Below are 21,524 nucleotides of genomic sequence, written 5' to 3' on the forward strand. Positions count from 1 at the left end.
TAAAAATTTATATGCAGCGAATTCACTCAGAGGTATACAAGTGGAGTCATGCATCCGCCACTTCCGTTTTGGGACAAAACAGTTCCATCCACCTCAAACCTTTGTTTTTTCTATGAATGTTGGGGAAAATGGCCTCCATCTATTGAGTTCTTGATGTGAAAAATACCAACAGAAAGTTAAGATGCCTGTCGAGGGAGGAGGTTGGCATGTCCAACAGAATACAGGAAAATAAAACACAATGAAGTTCAATTTTATTTACAAACTCCTGAATTCTTGAGTGAGAAAACCAAAGCTTAGTAGTTAGAGGTGACACCTTTGATGTGGCTTTCTAAGACCACTGTGGGATCAGAGCCTATGAATATCTGGGAGATTTGTTTTCTTAATTTAGAGTTCAGGGACACCAACTTCAAAAATCATAGAATAAATGAAACAAGATGGGATTGGGAGGGAGACAAACCATAAGTGACTCTTAATCTCACAAAACAAACTGAGGGTTGCTGGGGGGAGGGGGTTTGGGAGAAGGGGGTGTGATTATGGACATTGGGGAGGGTATGTGCTTTGGTGAGTGCTGTGATGTGTGTAAACCTGGTGATTCACAGGCCTGTACCCCTGGGGATAAAAATATATGTTTATAAAAAATTAAAAAAAAAGAAATAAAAAAAAAATCATAGAATCTCATTATAATCTTTTTTTTTTTTTTAAAGATTTATTTATTTATTTGACAGACAGAAACCATGGGTAGGCAGAGAGACAGGCAGAGAGAGAGGAGGAGACAGGCTCCCTGCTAAGCCAAGAGCCTGATGTGGGGCTCGATCCCAGGACCCTAGGATTACGACCTGACCCGAAGGCAGAGGCTTTAACCCACTGAGCCACCCAGGCACCCCGAGAATCTCATTATAATCTTATGTCTTCCTACCATCATGACTTTCATCAGCTCCCTCATACTGAATAATCTCCAGATTTGGAGCCATTCAAATAATAAATCTTATTCTTTAACAGGGCATGGGGAGTAAGTTCTCAGTCCTTGCCAAAGGATTTATTTCCATGAATTTTTCAGGCTCATTTTCCTCTAAGTGGATTAAAACCATACTCTCTCAAAACCGTAGACTAATTTACTCTAAACACAAACAAACAAGAAACTTAATATCTCTAAAATCTTATGCCAAGCTGCTCTCTAGAAAACTTGAGTTTTCATTTTAACATTCTACTTGAGAAAAAGGTAATGCATTTTTTACATTTAAATAAAAATATACCAAATAGAACAAAGGATGTTTCTAGCTCTCGTTTATCTGAAATTATTTTTTGACTGTAAGAATGGACATCAATAGAGAATCAAACTATATAAATTGTATGAGTTTAACATTACTAATACCTGGATATGAATGCTTAAATATTGACCCATTTATTCAATATTAATTGAGCATCTACCATGTGGCCTAAGGCACCATGTCAAGCACTGAGAATCTCAAATTAAATAAAGCTTGATCTTTGCTTCTAGTTTGCTGAGAAGAATGAAGTCAATGCTCATGACATGCCCAAAAGAGCAGGCTTAGAGGAAAGACATCTAATTCAGATAGGAAAATCTTCCTAGAAGTAAAACATCCAGTGGGTTTTGAAGGACAAGTAGATGTGAAATCATGTGAAAGGAACTCTGGCAAAGGGAACATTAAGTGTGAAAGTAGGAGATATGATGGAGTGCATCTGGAGAGATGCATACAGATGCAAAGATGTGATGGAATGTCTGACTTGAGGCTAAGGGTGGGACCACATCAGGAAGAATTTGAATAGAGAAATGACATCATCAGATCTGGTTATGAAAAGTCAGACTGGCAGCATGATGGAGTCTAGAGAGACACCCTAACTGGTGTCAGAAGACCAGGGGGAGGCTATTTTCAGGTGACAAAGGATCACAGCGTGACATAAAGTAGAATGGTGGGAGTGGAGAGGAGGGGATAGAGTCCAAGTCTGTTAAGGAAGTAGAAATGACAGATTTTGGATATATGGATAGGGAACGATAATGGAGGAGTTGAGGACAGGGAATCTGCGGACTTGGATGACGGGTGAATATGGGTGAGAAGAGCACAGGAGGGAGAACACAATCTTTTATAGTAGGAATGATACCTTGAGAGATCATCTCATCTCTCAACTTCCAACTGCACAAAATGATGGGTGTTTGAGCCCTCCATCTTTATTATACTTGAAGATACCAAAATAAAAATAAAAATAAAAAACTCTTTAAAACTATCCTTGACTTTTCTACTTTTGATTTATATAAGAAATGATAACTTTGCTCTGTTCTGTTTTCAGCTCCATCACTAATATCAACCACTGTCAACTAGTTTGATGTAGGAGAAGGAAAACTTTATGTTCTACCAGAAGTACTGGGAATAGTCTCAACACCATTTATTGAATAATCTGCTGGTTGAGATGTCAACTTCATTTTAAAGTTTATTTCTCAAATATAATAGGAAATACTTCTGTCCTATATATTCTGTTACACTGATATAACTTGTCTAATTCTATGCCAGACAGTACTGTATTGATTTTAAATCAGGCTTTATTGTAAATGTTAATGTTTATTCTACTTTTCAAATTTTCTCGGAATTCTTTTACATTTATTCTTACATACGATGTTCATTCTGATTGGAAGTGTATTAATCATTAATTTGGGAATAACTAGTATTTATATAATGGTAACATTTTGCATCAAAAATATATTTCTATTTATTCATGTCTTATTTTGTATCTTTTAACAAACTTATTTTCTTCATAAAAATTTTTATTTGGTTTGTTAAATTTAGTCTTTGATATTATACTTTAGGTTGCCATATAAATGCATTTCTTTTCTTTTTAATGTTTGAACTAATTATTTCAGTACGATACAGCTGTGTCTTAGAATATAGATGTATCATACTATAGCTATATCTTAGAACTTCCAAATATGCTATCACACTGTTTATAAAAATAACATTTCTTTCCTTCTGTAATAAAATGTTACAGGTTTTTAAGTTGTGTGTGTGTGTGTGTGTGTGTGTGTGTGTGTGTGTGTGTGCATGTTTTTCTCACCACAATCTCTATACTTTGTCAAATAACAGAAATAGTAGGAAACATCTCTGGTTTGTTTGGGTCTTAAAGACAATGTATTTAGTATTGTCTTAAAGACAATGTATTTAGTATTTTATTATTTAGCAGAATGCTTGCTTTTAGTTTTTACAAAACAGTAACATTTCAAGAGTTTCCTTATATTCGATATTAACATGAGTTTGGGGGGCGGTGGAGGTTGGGGGAACCAGGTGGTGGGTATTAGAGAGGGCACAGATTGCATGGAGCACTGGGTGTGGTGCAAAAACAATGAATACTGTTATGCTGAAAATAAATAAAAAATAAATTAAAAAAAAAAAAGTTGATAATGGGGGCGCCTGGGTGGCTCAGTGGTTTAAGCCGCTGCCTTCGGCTCAGGTCATGATCTCAGGGTCCTGGGATCGAGTCCCGCATCGGGCTCTCTGCTCAGCAAGGAGCCTGCTTCCCTCTCTCTCTCTCTCTCTCTCTGCCTGCCTCTCCAACTACTGTCAAATAAATAAATAAAATTTTAAAAAAAAGTTGATAATGACTGTTTAATTTTACAAAATGCCTTCCTGCATATATTGATATAATTGTATGACAATGCACCTTTAATTAAATCATGGCCTTTTAAGACACCTTAAAGGTTTGCCTTGCTTTTATATCAGAAGAGAATATACCTATTCTCCTAATGCAGACATTAGAGTTTTATCAATATGAACAAGAAGAGGCTTCATAACATGACAAGTGGTATTAGTATTTCATACCACTGAGATCTAATCTATGGAAACCAGCAACAAAAATAAACATTTGTTGAGTGCTTAATAAGTATCAGACACATTGCTGAGTACTTTCTTGCCATTATCACAGTTAATTCTCACACAGATCTGTTGAGATGGATACTGTTGTTATACCCTATTTACAGATGAGAAAAATAGGTATTAAGGAATTTAAATTACTTGTGCATGATAATACAGTGAGTGGAGCAGAATTCAAACCTAGTTATTAGGACTTCAAAGCTCACAACCTTATCTACTACATTACACTTAGAAAAAGCCAAGGAAGTCATAAAGGGATCAAACATTTCATGAGGATATTAGAAAGTCTGCTATGGCTAAGGAAAGGGCTTGAAACTTCTTTGAACATTTATCCAAGTCTAAATAATTTGTGTCATCCTTTGTATAGTAGAACTCTAAGACTTTGAACAACTACTTGCCCAAGAACTAAAGCAGTTTTTTTAAATTGGTTTCAGAACACAGTTTGGCTTTGCCTACAACACTCCGTATAGGTAAGATGAATTCTACTTGAATGAGAATAAGGGGCTGGATTCTTCAATTTCATGATGGATTGGCTGCTATATCAATAGCTCATCTCATTCGCAAGTCTTTTTGTCAACCAGAAACCCAGAATATCATGGATGGCTCCTATCAAAAGCCCATGTGAAAGAAATCCTTTTTCATGACATACCATCTACACCTACATTCCTCTGTGCATAAAATCACATACGAACATGTTTATCACCAGGTGACTACATTTGTGAGCTAACTAGAGTAAACCCTCAAATTGATATCTTTAACTTGAATGTATTTTAATGCCATGTCATTGACTTTCACCAAGAATTTTACCAAATAATAGCCAAGGAAAAAATTTGAAAATAAAAAAAAAATCCACTTTTTAAAACTTTCCCTAGTATTTTTTAATCTAGTAGATATTTAAGTAAACAAGGTTGCTGAGGTGTTAGGTGCTAAAAGTTATATTTAAGAAATAATATGATTTCTTTTAGACCAATAAGTTATTTGGAAATATGCTTTTATATTTCTAAATGTATTGGATATCATATTATTATTGAGTATTAGTATAATTACATTGTGATCAATGAATGTATTTAATACTATACAAGAATTTTAATATCCACTTTCTTAAAGCCAAGCATTAAATATTCTTCGGATGCTTAGGGGAAAAAAAAGTATGTGACTCTCTGATGGTGTGAGTGTTTCAGTTGTGAGAGGTAAATCAGCAGAATTCCTTCATTTTTAATTTTTTTCCCAGCTCTGAGAAAGATGTATAAAATCCATTAACATTGGTCTTTGTATGTAAGTTACAGTTTACAAACCTACAGAAACTAGAGGAACAAGTTAAATAAAACCACAAGAAATAATTAGACAAAAACAAATAATTAGGCTGTTGAAATCAGAGGACAAAAGCCAGTCTTTTCAATAAATCCAAGTAGGAAAAAAGGAATTGTGGTTGATTAAGAGCCCGGGGGGATACAAATACAATAGCCAAATTATGGAAAGAATCCATATGTCCATCAACTGATGAACTGATAAAGAAGATGAGGTATATACATATAATAGAATATTACTCGGCCATCAAAAAGAATAAAATCTTGCCATTTGCAATGATGTGGATGGAGCTGGAGTGTATTATGCTCAGCAAAATAAGTTAGACAAAGACAACATATGATTTCACTCATATGTGGAATTTAAGAAACAAAATAAATGAACGTATGAGAAGGGGAAAAAAAGAAGAAAACAAACCATAAGAGACTTTTAAAGATAGAGAACAAACTGAGGGTTGATGGAGGGATGTAGGTGAGGGATGGCTAGATGGATGATGAGTATCAAGGAGGGCACTTACTATGATGAGCACCGGGTATTGTATGTGAGTGAAGAGCCACTGAATTTTACTTCAGAAACCAATATTGCACTGTATGTTACCTAGTTAGAATTTAAATAAAAAGTTGAAAAGAAAAAATAAAAATTAAAAAAAGAAAACCTATATGCAGTGTGTGATCCTAGATTCAATTGTAGTTTATACAAATGATCTGTTAAGAAAGTTTTTGGGGGTCCATTGAAGAAATTGGAATATGATCAAGGTCTCAGGTAAAATCATAATCTGCAAAAATAAAAATTAAAATAATTGAAAACAGAAGTTTGAAGAACAGTTGAGTATCATATGTTCTCATTTAAGTTATATCTATATTTTTTCATTATAATATACAAATATTTTGTGTATGTATGTATATATTTACATGTGTGTATAAAGATAGAAATTAAAGATATGCATTAGGGTGTTAAGTGTGGTAATATGATCATCTTTGGATGGTAAGACTTGTGTTGATTTGTTATCTGTATTTTCTACTTATAATTGTATACATTTTCTGCTTCTATAATGATGAATGTGTACTCAAATGTTACAGTGGGTTTGCAAATTTTTCTATAAAGACCTGTCAAGATTTGCTTAAATAGTATAAATTTATGTTATAAAAGCCATATACTTATAAGTAATCGATATTTCTTCAACAATTTACATTATTTTTTAATAAGTCAATCTTATTCTCATTATGGAGCAACTTTTTATCCCTAAAGAAGTTTCTGGCCTTAAGAAAATTACCAGGGGTGCCTGGGTGGCTCCGTGGGTTAAAGCCTCTGCCTTCGGCTCAGGTAACGATCTCAGGGTCCAGGGATCGAGTCCCACATCGGGCTCTCCACTTAGAAGGGAGCCTGCTCCCCCCCCCCCCCCGCCAGCCTCTCTGCCTGCTTGTGATCTCTGTCTGTCAAATAAATAAAAATTTAAAGAAAAAAAAAGAAAATTACCAAAGAAAAACCTACACTTGTTTTTTGTTAGGATGACTATTTTTCCTCCATTTATTTTCAACTTTTTCTTGAAAAGTTGATAATATCTTAAATATCTTGAAAAAGTTGAAATAATATCTTAATATTTGTAAATGTTGCTAATTATAAATCTACAGATCTGGATGTTTTCAAAATTCTATTTAGTAATCTACTCTTGAAATGGTGAGTTTAATATGCTTACACTTATTATTACTACTATATTAAAACTTATTTATATGATTTTATTATGCACTTTTCATTTTCTGTTTGTTTGAAACAAATTATTTTTGCTTTTTTTATTTCATTTGTATAGGCTGAAGAGCCCATCCCCCTATAATTTTTTTCTCTTCTCTACCAGATAAGAAATAATATACTCTATATTCTTCTGATTGTAATATTTTCAATTTTGAGATCACATATATCTTGTAGTCTAAAGTTAATTATGTCTTTCCTTTTCACAAGAACATAAAAACAATTTCAAAGCTGTTTAACCTCCACAATCTCCTTCTTCCTTACCACCTCATATTCATCAACTTTTTAAACTCTCCAAAATATAATTTTTGTTTTAGATAATCATAATTTGTTCAGATATACCCATATGTTATATTATTTTTTACCCAGTTTCTCTAATAGTCATTATGGTTATTTTCTTTCTCTTTCTACCTTTTTTTAAAAGTACATTCTTTACAAAAAAGATGGTGGGGGCAAAGTCTATTTTCCTTTTTTAAAGGGTTTTTATGTGTCTCCTTTCCTTGAATAATTATTTAGTTGGATATACAATTCTTTAATGATAGTAATTTTTTAATCAGCACTTTGAAGATATTTTATTGTTTTCTGCCTTAATTGTTGCTATTGGGGAGTCTTCATCAATCTAATTGTAGTCCCTTAAATAAGTAATCTCTCCCCGTGGCATGTTAAGCTCTTCTTTTGTCTTTATCTTTGGTATTATACAATGTATCAAAGATAAAGCATTATTTCTGAATCTGATAATCCATGTATTTCATCAATTCTGGAAAACTCTCACTTATCTCTTTGAAAATTATTTTTCCTTCATTGCTTATTTTCTTTTCAAATTGTGATTGAAGCATGCTAAGTTTTCTCAGTCCATGCTTTATCTTTTAAGTTCTCTTTTATTTTTTTCTGTGTGCATTTTTATGCTGTTCCAAGCATTTAAAAGAATTCTTTCTCAGATCTGGTTTGATCTTTTGAATTTTTCTGGAAAACATATTGTTTGCATACTTTAAGTGTTACATATTTGAGATTTAAAGTTTCATAACTTGCATCTTTATTTGTAGTTTTCAATAAAATTATCCATTTCATGCATGCATGTTTATATGTGTAGATGTATATGTATGTACCGCATATGCATGTATGTGTGTTGATATATGTATATGCACTTGCCTACACGTGTACACAATGTGTTATATGTATGTGTGCACATATATGTATGCATGTCTGTGTCTATGTATGTGTGCACAGGTGTATGTATGTTTTGTATGTTTATGAATCATATATGTGTGCATTTGTGTACATATGTACACACTCATGCACACATGTATGTGAGCATGTATGTCTCTGTGTGAGTATGTATACATGTGTATTTGTATGTACTATCATTACATTAGAATCCTATCAACTTAATTCTTTGACCAATTTCTATTTCTCTAATATTTTTCCTTTGTTTTGAAACTACATAGTTTTATTTTGTTTTTAGCTGAACTAAAAGTCTCTTTTACAAAAGAAAGTTAATTCAGTTTTTTCAATTTTAGAATTTCTCTTATCTAAAAGTGTTTTCCATTTTACCTTTCTAATAACTTCATTTTCTATACTTGGCTATGTAACATGATACTTATTTTATTTTCCAATAATTTAGAAAATGCATATTTTAAAATATTTTTTGAAATCAATTTTTGGGTAGATATGCAATTTGCCATGGTGTTTGTCTCCCATCAAATCATCAACAGTTCTGGTCCTTGGCTTATTTCTTTAGGTATCTATTACATAATACCATCATCATAGAACATTATGTCTGATTCCTGATAAAATGAAGCTTTCAGTAAATGTTCAGACTCTGTGAAATTCCAGATTTTTGAGCTCTCATTTCTATATAATATTATATTTCCCTTCCCTTGACCTACTTTTCTATTCCAAACTTAGTACTTATTGTTTTTATACCTCTTAACTTCAAAACCTTTGGCCAATATGAAACTAAAATAAAACACAAACTGACTGGTTCATATTATTTTATGCTAACTTTTACTTCAATACAAGCACTCTTAATTTAATAACATCTGCAAAATCTCCTTTGCCATGTAAAATAACAGATGCACAGATTCCAGGGATTAGGAAGGGCATTTTGGGGAGGGAAGCTATGCTTCAGCATATTATAACTCACACATAAATGTTTCACCAGACTTCCTTTTATCTTCCCTTCCATTTTCCTCTCCTTTTATCTTTCTTTTTCTCTTCTTCAATTTATTCAAATAAGCCAATACTTATTTTTCTCATTTCTCATTCTTCTGCCCAGGGATTTTCCACTTTTCCTGCTCTAGTTTTTGAATGAGGAGGGCAATTTTAATAGGTAGTGTTCCTTCTTTCAGGGTGGTCTCATTGATATGGGAAACAAAGGCAAAAAGAAAAATTATATTTCCTTAGTACCTACAGCCCACTGACAAGTCCTTAAAACAGGGAGAGTGACATTCCTCTAGGAACTCAGATGCCTCGATGTTAGTAATTTGTTAATGGCAAAAGTCATCTCAGCCTGACCCACAGGATCCTAAAAGTCCATGTTAACATATAAAAATTCCTTTGGGAACTTCCTTTATCTCTACTCCCAAGATATATGTGGGCAATCACCCCCTAGCATATGACTCACTGATAGACATCTGAAGGGTCTCATGACTGAGTTTTTACTAAACAGTAATAAATGACTCTTTTCTAACAATAGCTGCTCCCCTCAAGGTCTTGGAAACCTTCCTTCCAAAATTCATTAGAGACTTTCGCTATCCCTAACCCTCTCTCAACTTGAAAGTATATAATGAGGCACTCCTCATGACCCAAGTACAGCTCTTTCTGCCCACGGGTCTTGTCCCCGTGTTGTAATAAAACCACATTTTTTGCATGGAAGATGTCTCAAGAATTCTTTCTTGGCTGTTGGCTCTGAACCCCAACATCTCACCTACATCATCATCATTTTAGATTTTATTATTATTCTGAAAATAAACGTTCACGTGTTCCTTCTCAGAGTCACGTTCTTGGCAATATCATATATCATGGAGGTTTTAAAACACAGGAATTTTTTCGTGGTTGACTTCTCAAGTGAAGTGAATTTGCAGTAATCCCATTTTACCCTTACTCAATCAGGCTAATAGGCCTAATTATCTCTTTCCTGAGGGCAGGAAACTAGAGCCTGGTCATAGGGTCACCGTTTTTGCTATTACCACTTCGTTGCATTTTCAGGAGTCTCTCTGCATTGCTAATTTTTGCTGGCCAACCTCCTCCATTTTAGGATAGAAGTTTAATTTTAAATTACATCTCTAATGATGGCATATCACAATTTCTACCTGTTCACTTCAAAATTGGGGGGGGGTGTAAAAGCAATACAAACTGATCCCAAAGTTCAACTTCCTGGAGGGTGCCTTGCTGATCTTCATTACAAATTCTCTCATATCCTTACGCAAGACATTTACATAAGAACTTTGGGGAATTCTAATGATCTTGTTTTCTTAAGTCAAAATTTTGAGACACAAAATAAATATTTTAAAACTTTCCAGCTGTTGGTAACAACAAGTGAACATGCTTTCAGGAAGCCTTGAACAAACAGTGAGGTTTGGCTCTGTAATTACTTTAACAAAACATCCTAATTAAAAGGGCCATCCATAAGGAATTGGAGTATTTCTCCAAGTCACAGCTGATCTTCACACTGCTTAAGCCAAGCAGAGAATGCACAGAAGGAGAGGGGATTGTTTTTAACTATGTGTACGTCCTACTGCTTCTCCTTAGTGACTTGCAGGGCTCATTACCACTGTAATGAGTAGATCAGTCCCTTGGAGTTCACCAGGAGACTCAAAAGCAAGAGGGGAAAAGTTATGCAACACAACACACCTAGGGAGGACAAACACTGCAGTTCCCTCCCAGGAGAGGTTTCTTTGGCTACTGCAAAGAATGCCTTCCATTCCAGCTGGTTTTCAAAATGACTGTTTCCCCCTTAGCTATAATTTCAGGCATATCAGAGCAATTCTATATGGAAATTACTGACTTTAGGACTCAAAACTTTCCTACATTAGCCATGAAAGTTTTAGGAGAAGTCACTTATATCTTATGATATAAAGAAACCTCCCTTAAATTAAAATATATATATATATATATATGTATATATATATATACTTATATATGTATGTATTTATATGTGTATTTATATATGGAAATAGAACAAGCTATCAGGCTGTGTATTCTTTGAAGCTACTCACAACTAATCCTGAGACTGTTCATTTATCCAAACATCAATGCCTATCAAGGGTAACACTTTTTAATATTTGAATGATGCATTCAAAGTAAGAAAACCAAGAGGAAGCAAGAAAAATTGAAATAGGTCTAGAGGAGTATCTCCATGAAAAGAGGTTATGGGTCAATAAATATGGGCCAAATATATGTAGACTTACTAATTTCTTATAGCCAATAAGACACTTTGCTTTTCTAAGTAAGTAAAACATATCTCTCCCACATTCTTATAATTATATGCCCTAAAATGGCTGTTTCCATCATGGATTTTTAAAAATATTGTTCTTATTTATTTTTTAGGAAGAGAGAGAGAGAGAGAGAGCATGAGAGGAGAGAGGTCAGTGGGAGAAGCAGACACCCTGGTGAGCAGGGAGCCCCATGTGGGACTCGATTCCGTGACTCAAGGATCATGACCTGAGGGGAAGGCAGTCGCTTAACCAACTGAGCCACCCAGGTGCCCTCCATTATGTTTTAAGAGCGAACAATTTCAGGGCACAGGGGTGGAGCAGTCATTTAAGCAACTGACTCTTGGTTTTGGCTCAGGTCATGATCTCAGGCTCCTCAGATCAAGCCCTGAGGCGGGCTCTGTGCTCAGGACCAAGTCTCCTTGAGACTCTCTCTCTCCCTCTCCCTCTGCTCTTTGCATTTGTGCACTCTCTCCTCTCACATTCTTTCTCTCAAATAAGTAAATCTTTTAAAAAAGAGTGAACAATTTCAAGTCATAGTCCATAACAGTATTATGTGCAAGCTGTACTAGTTTTCTTCTATTAATTTTTTATTTGCCTTTTTAGATTGCTAATGTATACATTATGGACAAGGACAAGAGCTGCATCAACAATTACAATCGAAATAAAGAAGTGAAAGAATGAGATAAGAGGCATTATTTGAAATGTGTTGCAATGTGTTAAGATAATTGGCAAATGAGTAACACTTGGATGAGTGAAGGCACATTTTAAATTAATTGTGGCAGAAATAATTTTCTTAAAGGAATTCTTTCTGAAGAATATTTACTATGCTGTCCTATACATCCTTCCTTGTAACCTTAGTCTACCTCTTTTTCCTGAAGTTTTTAGTTCAAGTACTATTTCTTTTCATGAAGCTTTTTCAATCAGTACAGTCATTATCTGTTTATCTCTCAAGAGAACTGTTCTTCTCTCTTTCATGTTCATACTCCCCATAACTGGGCACATGATGGGTTATTAATTATATTTCATAATAACTGCATCAATACTCAAGAAAGAAAAAAGTAACCAAGAAGGTTGCATGCAGAAGAGGGACATTAGTAAGCCAAGAGTATAGAAACTTTCAAGCAAATCCAATTAAGCAACATTTATTAAGATTTTATTCATGAACACAGCATAGAGATTCTTGATTAAAATAGATGTATGGATTGGATTATATTAAGATTGCATAGATACGAGAAGCATTCAGTTAAGTAGAAAGTTTGGTGCCATCCCAGGGGCTGTGATTTTGATTCCACTAGACTGTGAGTCATTTGGAGTGAGGAGAAAGAGCTCATAAGTCAAGTGGAGAGCTCCATTCATCCTGGATATTTTATAGGACCTTCGGCACCTCTGTTCCATTTATTTTCACTCCTTCCAGTAAGAGATATAGTCCCTTAGGTTTGGGTAAATGATATGACCTCATTTCTTAGAATCTTTTGCATTGAATCACTGTCTTTTATTGTCACTGGGTCAATTCTAGAGGATTCGTGGAGGCTTTGCTCAGATAATCTGTATTAGACACTGGACACGAAAAACCTGGTCCTGAGTTTCAGATCCACAATTACTAGCTTAGTTATTTGAGTAAATTAGTTAAATTTTCTTAGCTTACGTTACTTTCCTTTAAAATTAAGTCTAATAATATATACCTCACAAAGATAAATGAGAGGCTAAATACCAGTTTATAAACTTTAATAGTTATTTCTTAAATAAATAGAAAAACAAGGTATTTGTGTAGCTTATCTTGTCTTTATTCTTGAATAAGACAGAGCATATCCTCATGACTTTAGACCCAAGCCACCATGGTCTCTAATAACTTTCACCACCAACTGGGCTATAACTTCAAGATGTCTATTCTTGTTATTCTGCTTGGAGGGCTCTTGCCTGACCTATTCATGCGGCTGCCTCCCTCACTGCCTTAAGGGCCGTGCTGATATTTTACCCAATCAGAGAGATCTTCTCAACACCCTACATAAAACAGTACTCCCTAATCTTTCTATTCCCTCTATGATGCTTTATTTTTCTTCATAGCATTCATCACTACCCATCTCTATCTCAATAACATTTATACTCTTTGAGAATAGGGATCTTATTTATTGCTTTACCCTTGGTATTGAAAATAATGCCTGATATATATAGACCTTCAAAAAGAAATATATGTTGAATAAACAAATACATGAATGTTCCCTAATCTATTAGTGAAGGATATAAGCTTTATGAAGTGTGGCTTTGTGTAGCTCTACAACTTTTCGAATTATAATACCTAAGACAAGTTAAATAACATCTGCTAATTCCCAAGTTACTTTTCCATAAAACCTGACATTACCTCTCAGCTTTCCTAAGATGGCCCATGGTTGTCTAATCTAATACAATTGTTTATGCTTCAACCAGGGTAATCTCTTCAAAATGCAAATATAATTAGGTCACTATTTAAAAAAAATCCTTTAATGACTTGCTTAGGATAAACCACATTATTGCTTTAATGACATTCTTGGGATAAAGTCCAAAATCCTTAATTTGTTCTTGCAAGACTTAGAATCTGCTATTTTACAAATCTCAACACATGTCATCTCTGTGTTTCAGTCCTGATGGTCTTTTTTTTTTTTTCAGATCTTGAATACTGTCATGGTCTGTCTTAACTTCAGACCTGCGTTCACCTTGCCCTCCACATCTCCTCCCTCAGACTGTCATGTATGCTTTTGCATAGCAAACTCCTGTTCACCCTTTCGGTCTTGGTTTAAAAGCAAACCTGTATGTCTATTTGCCTATCAACCTATCTATTCATTCTATGTTGACAGATCAGATACTACCAATATTCATCCAGGAAAAGGCAATTTCCTAAGGCTTCACCTGGAATGTCTGTTTCTCTTTGTTATGTTCTAAGCTCCACAAGGAGATCATGCCTTTTATCCACTAATATTCTCAGAGCTAAGCACAATACCCCAAACTTAGTAAGTTTCCTATGAATATTCTTTAATGTGCCAGTAGGAATAGCCGTTATTGTGGAAATGGCATTTTTTGCTTGTTTTCCTGCCACATTAATTACTTTATAAAATGGAATCTATGAAAATCATGAGTGATGGTGAATTACTTAGAGGAACAGAAGATCAGGAAGGAGAAAAATGAGAAAGAGGAGCTCAAAGAAGAAGGTAAGAAAAGCCAGAAGGGACACTGCAAGAACTGGGACAAGAATAAAAATAAGGGAAAGAGAGAGAGCAAAAGGGAGAGGAAGTGGAAGGCACATAGCATTTTCACCTTGCAGTAACTTGGATGCCTTCAGGTCTACCAGTGAAGGAATAAGATTTTGTTGTCAGTGATTTAGACAGTCATCTGGCACCAGATACATGTGTGTTTATTCTTTAAGCCACTTTTCCTTGGTCTCGGTTTTTCTTTTTTAATTTTAATTCTTAAAAAAAAAATTTTATTTATTTATTTGTCAGAAATAGAACAAGCAGGGGAAGCAGCAGGCAGAGCAAGGAGCCTGACACAGGACTCCATCCCAGAGTCCTAAACCAAAGTCAGATTCTTAACTAACTGAGCCAACCAGGCATCCCCGCTTACTCCCAATTTTAATCATTTAACTTGAAGTATACTGATAATAACCAACTTCTTTTTTAAGTACCTCGTACTTATTTCTGCTTTAGTACTTAGACTTTTTTCCTGTCACTTCTATTACTCATTTCTCTTGAATTTTATTTTCTTATTAGTCATGATATTTTTATTTCAAAAGCTATTTCACATCTGCTAATTTTATTATTTTATTTAAATAATTGATATGTGACTTTTATACAAATCTCAATATCTCATCCACAAATGTCTTAAGACAACAATTAATTAAGTAAATAAGGCAGATTATTCCTATGTAAAAAAAAGATGAAGTGTCAAATATTAATGACCATATCACAAACAAGCAAAAAATATATATTGCTGTTTTGTAGAAGCATCATAAGGAACAAGAGAAGCTATGTAAAGTAATTATATTTCATGATTACTATCAGAAATTGTAGCAGTTCCTATGAAGAAAATCTCGATGTTGGTTATTCAATAAAATTTAAAAGGATTATTTTAAATTATCTTGAAAAAATAACTTATGAAGACTATAATTAATGCATAATTTTATATGGCATGCTTGAAAAATCTATTGAAGATTTTGTATTTTGTACTGTTTTGTTTTGCATGGAAAGATATAGGGTGAACAGATATCCCCAGTGTTGGAATTCATCATCTTCTATTAAGTGAATATGAGAAGTTGAAGTAACAAAGAACATAGAAATCAGAACCATAATGATTGGAGATAGATCTTACCATCTAGATCATTCTCAGGAGTCTCTGCTGTGTACCAGTTGGAAGGTGGTCCAGTGCCATTAACTGTCATGGCTGACACTTGGAAGCTATACTGACTTCCTTTCTCCAGACCTATGAGAGAATTTTCCAGAAAGAGGAAAAAAGTTACTGATTAACAAGTATTTCTAGCAGGATTTCCAAAATTTTAGTAAAATTTTAACAACAGTAGACACACTTTACATGGTTTGTGACTGTTGTGGTAATTATTTTGGCCAAAAGGGCAGAAGTATTATGTCAAGAAATCAAATTATTTTTCATATATTCTCATTTTTTTTCTAGTTTATAAAATTGTATCACTGAAAATAGCTTCTGGGCAGATGTAGAATATAAAATATGAACGATGAAGAAATAATAAAAAATAGCAAGGATCGTTTTTTCTCACAGTCTGCCCGTGAATTAAGAGCGCTGTCTATAAATCAAGAGCAGTCATTCTAAAAATTTATGTCTCCATCATTTATTCAAGGTCAGTGATTATGTTTTCTTTGGGCCAAGAAAAAAGAATCCAAAGCCACTGCACTTAAATAGAAAATATTAGGTGCTTTGTGTTTCAAAACCATTGCAAAACATACTTGTTTTGAATCACCTTTCATACTAGAAGTATGAAAAAAGTCTGTCTCCATGACAATTTGGACATAAACTATTGTACATAGTGATGATATCAGGCCTTAGTTTAGATTGTACAGAGAACACAGGTTGATGAGAAACGGCCCATGTATCACTAGTGTGATATGTGTAAATTTTTACCTAAATAATATTCCTTTTAGCTAATGAGCTAGCAGCTCATTACCATGACATATTATTGTAAAACAAATGAAACTTGTTAAAAAACTGTGTGACTTTTTTGAGACACTTAGGATTTGGCTTAAAGCAACAAATCCTTAAACCTCAAGGAGTTGAACAACCCTAATAAAAAGTTAAAAATATAATCACTCTTTATTTTTTCTGTTACTCTAAAGTGACATAAATATTTAGTAATGAGAAAAATTCATAAAGAAAATGAAATATTGGAGAAATGATGCTTATCATGTACAATGTTACATATTTATAGTTTTTTTTTGCTGAAGCCAATGAGTAAATCTTGGTCCTAAGGGGAATTTTAACTTATTATTAATTGGAGATAATGCTTGAAATGATGGTTAGAATGGACTTGTTAATATCCAGGGCAGTTACCTTTAATAAATTGTACTATTAGAGAAGACAATTTGATAAATACACCCATACAAAAGTATCTATAACACAAAGTGCTACCTTCTCAAGAGAGTTCTAATTTTGTAAGATAGTCTAAGCTCCATGAAGAAATAGACTGAGAATGGTTAATATTGCTGTTGTTTTTGTTAATGCTGATGTTTTATTTGTATATCCATAGATCCCACTACACTCCCTGACACATGGAAGGCACACACAAAAAAGCAGCTGTTGAAAGATCCACTAAAGCATTGCTTAACACACATGAAAATATGAGGTTAAAATACAATAACCAAAATCATCAGGTAGGCTTGTGCTCACTTTGATTTGTCCCTTAGTTCACATGACACTGATCTGATTTGTTAACATTTTGCACTCTTTCCTAGGCCCCATAGTTGATTACTGAGGCAGAGGGATTTAGAGTTCTTCCAGATTATTAAAAATAATAGGGAGAGAATTCTGAGAAGAAATGCTTACCTAATCATTGTAATTCATAACTTTCATAGTGTTCTTATCTGACATAGTTTTAGACCATCAAGAATATTCTTTTGTATTAAATAGAAATTTAACTTTATTTTTCTCTGAAATGGATGGTCAATTGTGCTAATACCATCTCCAGTAATGATTAGGAACACCATCTGTGTTGGTCAGTTTTATGTGTCAACTTGGCTAGACTCAAGTGCCCACTTTTCAGTCAAACACTAATCAAGGAGTTGCTGTGAAGGTATTTTAGAGATGTGTCTAAAGTGCATATTCAGTTGATTTTAAGTAAGAAATATTATCCTAGTGCGAGGAGGGGGGCAGATTCAACCTGGTGAAAGGTCCTAAGAGCAGAAGTAAGGCTTCCCTGAAGAAGAAATTTCACCTGCAGACAGCAACTTCAGCTCGAGAGTTCCGGCCTGCCCTTCCTAAGCCTGCCCAATAGATTTTGGAATCACCTAGCCAGCCATCACAATCAATTAAGCCAATTTCTTGTAATAAATGTCTTAGTACATATCACCACAGGTTCTGTGCCTCTTGTTGAACCCTGACTGACATACCATCTTATCACACGCAATATTTGACATAAAATGGAAATCTTTAAATGCCCTATATTCTGTTCCATTCATTTGAATGGAACTTAAATCAAGTAAGTTTATGCGTGCAGAATCTATCAATTTTTAGTAGGAATGTATTAAAACATCTCACTAGAAAGTAGATAGGAGTAGTAAAAATAGTTCACTAGGAAGAAGAAAGATCTCTCCTCCAAATTTTGCAAAATTTTCATTTATATTATATATATTCATATATATTATGCTGAGGTTCTGCCAGTATCACTAATTCAGTTTTGAATAAAACAAAAAGCTACTAACAATTTCGAGTGAAATTTTCATGAGGAAAATTGAGGAGATTTTAATTTAATTAAATTTAATTTAATTAAATGAGGAAATTTAGGGACTACCCATCTAATATTTCCCCAGTGAAGCCTTGCTTGACCACCCTGACCTATTGATCAGAACATCCCTTCCAACCAGGGAAAGGGGTTGTTGATATCATCCTCTCTGACATCTGTGGTGAGGGTTTAACATGCTGTAGATATTAATGAGTAGGTCACTCGGAAATCTAGCCAAATTTCCTTGAACTACTGTATTTTAGCTTAAAATGTTTTATTTTGCATTTTATTCTAGAATATACCTGCGTAATCTCTCTCACCAAAACACACCTAGAAATTCTAGATTAAGTATAAAAAAGTCTAAATATATACATAAAATCCCAATATCAAAAGAGGTCTTAATATTTATTCAGATGGCCTATCGAGCATTATTTATATGTATGTCTAACTAACAAAGTGATCTTGTAAACAAGAAGGCCTTTGGAATGAGAAATTCACCAAGTGAAGGCACTTACTCAACCCTTTAACTTATTAGAAGAGTTCTTCCTTAGATTGCACTGAATATGCTTTACTGTAGTATGTTTGCAGATAAGCTTAGTTTTATACAGCAGGGATAAAAAAAAACTCAATTCCTCTCTTAAAATATTTTTACCCAACTCTTCTGAATCTACATTTTGTCTTCTGAAACCTGTATCAACAGGATTAAACCTATGACATTCTACTATATCTAGATAAATATAAGATGCAGTGATAGGCAGAACCAGACATTTTGGCTTTTCAGAGAGGCATTCTGGATATTACCTTCAGAATTCTAGGTTGCAAATATTCCTGCTTCTTTGTTGTGAGGGATACTTGCCTGGGCAAGTTTTAGATGTACTGAAAGCTCTCTTAATCTCAATTTCCCATATAAAGTAATTAAGAAATCATTGTTGTTCCATCTTATAAAGTTCTTTTGACAATCAAATGACAAACTGCTTTTCTAAAATAGTTTCTATAATTAAACATTTAATGGATATAAAGATAACATTGGCAAATTACTTTCTGACTTGATTTTCACATACTCTATGATTTTGCCACAGAATGCATTATTACTTCCAGTCTAGGGATAAAGATAATAAGGTTCAGAGAAATTAAGCAAGGTTACTACGTGGAGCTTTAATCAAAACCTGGATGCTCTTGGGTGAACACCTTTGGTTCTGTCCTATCTCCTGTTGGGGCCCCAGAAACATTCTCCTCAGAGACCTACCTGGCCCAGGCTGGGGCCTAAGAGGGACATCAGTAACAAATATAAAGCCCTGCAAATATGCAAGGAATTTTTGTCTAAAATGATTATATCCAGAATTGAAAAATAAACAGGCAGGGAGGAAAGAATCCATGATTCTATAATTTTAAAAATGGATCAACCTAAGAGTTCAGTAAAACTTCAAATTCAGTGTAGAATTAAGTTTTTCTCTCACTTAGAAAAAAGTATTACCATTGGAAAGAGGAGGTGTCTTCAAAAGTTGTAACAATGATCACCATGAACAATCAAGTTTTTGAGACACAAACCTGGATAGCTGATATCTAAAAATCTTTCAAAACAGTATCTATCTATTATCTATCTATTATCTATCTATTCATTATTCACTGAAGGTGGAGTAAAGGGAAACCTGTTTGGAATCAAAAGCTTTTTTGTGTGTGTATTTCTAAAAGTCATTTCCCGGGATGTGTTTCCTGTGTTGGGCAAGTAGAAAATTTAAATAGCATTTTTTAAAGAAATAGGTAGGAAAGCTTTGATTTAATTTCTTCTAGAGTTATGCAGCTCCTTTAGCTGTGAAGCTAATAGTCAATTTTTATTATCCAACAGATACCCTTTTCAATTGTGCATTATTCCACTTTATTTATTCCATTTTGTGTATCCCTTTATACATACAAAATCACACATTCATTGTCTGTGGTTGGCAACACATTACCTACGGTTTAAGAGCTAGGAGTATAGGTTTTTCAATTCAGGCTAAATATTAGTTTTACTCCACCGCTCATGAGGTATGTGACCTTGAAAACCTTGCTTACCCTCCCTCTTTGTCTAAGTGTCCTCATTAATAAAATGGGAATATATATAAAAATTGTTACAAAGACTAAATTTGAAAAAAATATATAAAGTGTTTTTCCTATAGAGGTTTTCCAGCTTGGCCAAGGAATATTAATACACAAAAAAATGGACATATTTGCTGTATACATTTTGATGAGTTTGGACATATGCAAACATCCATGAGACCCTTACTACAACCATGGTAATAAACATAACCACCACTTCCAAAAGATTACTCATGTTCTTTTTCTTTTTTTTTGTAATGGTAGAAACACTTAGCATGAGATCTACTTTCGTAACAATTTTTAAGTGCACAATACAGTATTGTTTTATAGCAAAACTCTAGAATTTATTCATGTTGTATAACTGTCACTTTATACCCATTGAACAACTCCATTTTACCCTCCCCTTCTCCATTGGCAACCACCATTCTATTCTCTGCTTTCATGAGTTTGACTATTTTAAATGGCTCATATAAAAAAAATCATGCAGTGTTTGTCCTTCTGTGACTGATTTATTTCACTTAGCATGTCTTCCAGGTCCATCTATGTTGTTGCAAATAGCAGGCTTTCCTTATTTTATTTAAGACTGAATAATATTTCATTGTGTATCTATTTTTACCACATTTTCTTTATCCATTTGTCTGTCAGTAGACATCTAAATTGTCTATCTTGGCTGTTGTGAATAGTGCTACAATGAACATGTGAATGTAGATAACTCTTCTACATCCTGATTTTAATTCTTTTGGATATGTTCCCAGATGCCAGATAGGTGGATCATATGGCAGTTCTATTTTTAATTTTTTGAAGAAACTCCATACTGTTTTCAACATAGTGGCTGTTGTCAAAGTTCATGTTGGTATTATTATTGTTGTAAATGTTAAAGTTAGTTTTAATACTCATTATCAATTACAGATTCATATGATAGTCAGAGTCATTCATAATACAGTGAGTTAAAGATGACAATATTTTGTAGTGCAAGGAGTACATAACTAGGACCTGAAATGCCTACAGTCTGGTTGGTAGATCTTAACAACGTCACTCTTCAGATCTGTTACCTCTTCTGCAAAACAAGCGCCATGCATGAGATGAATGGTGTGTTTCCCACTCTGTTTTACAGGGACTCTAGATCAATCTCAATGTGCGTGTGTGTAT

At 33.9% G+C, this 21,524-nt stretch overlaps 1 protein-coding gene across 3 annotated transcripts in view; it reads right to left on the bottom strand.

Annotated features, from left to right (window-relative positions):
• The window catches only part of DCC (DCC netrin 1 receptor), a 1,159,911-nt gene that overhangs the window by 169,506 nt on the left and 968,881 nt on the right, over window positions 1-21,524 (bottom strand). For all 3 annotated transcript variants that reach the window (XM_032310413.1, XM_032310412.1, XM_032310410.1), the window contains exon 14: window positions 15,704-15,814. In XM_032310413.1, coding sequence (XP_032166304.1) covers window positions 15,704-15,814 — 111 coding nt within the window. The remainder of the gene's footprint in view (window positions 1-15,703; window positions 15,815-21,524) is intronic.

Source organism: Mustela erminea, chromosome 13 (assembly GCF_009829155.1).
Source record: "Mustela erminea isolate mMusErm1 chromosome 13, mMusErm1.Pri, whole genome shotgun sequence".
In the NCBI taxonomy this organism is placed as follows: Eukaryota; Metazoa; Chordata; class Mammalia; order Carnivora; family Mustelidae; genus Mustela; species Mustela erminea.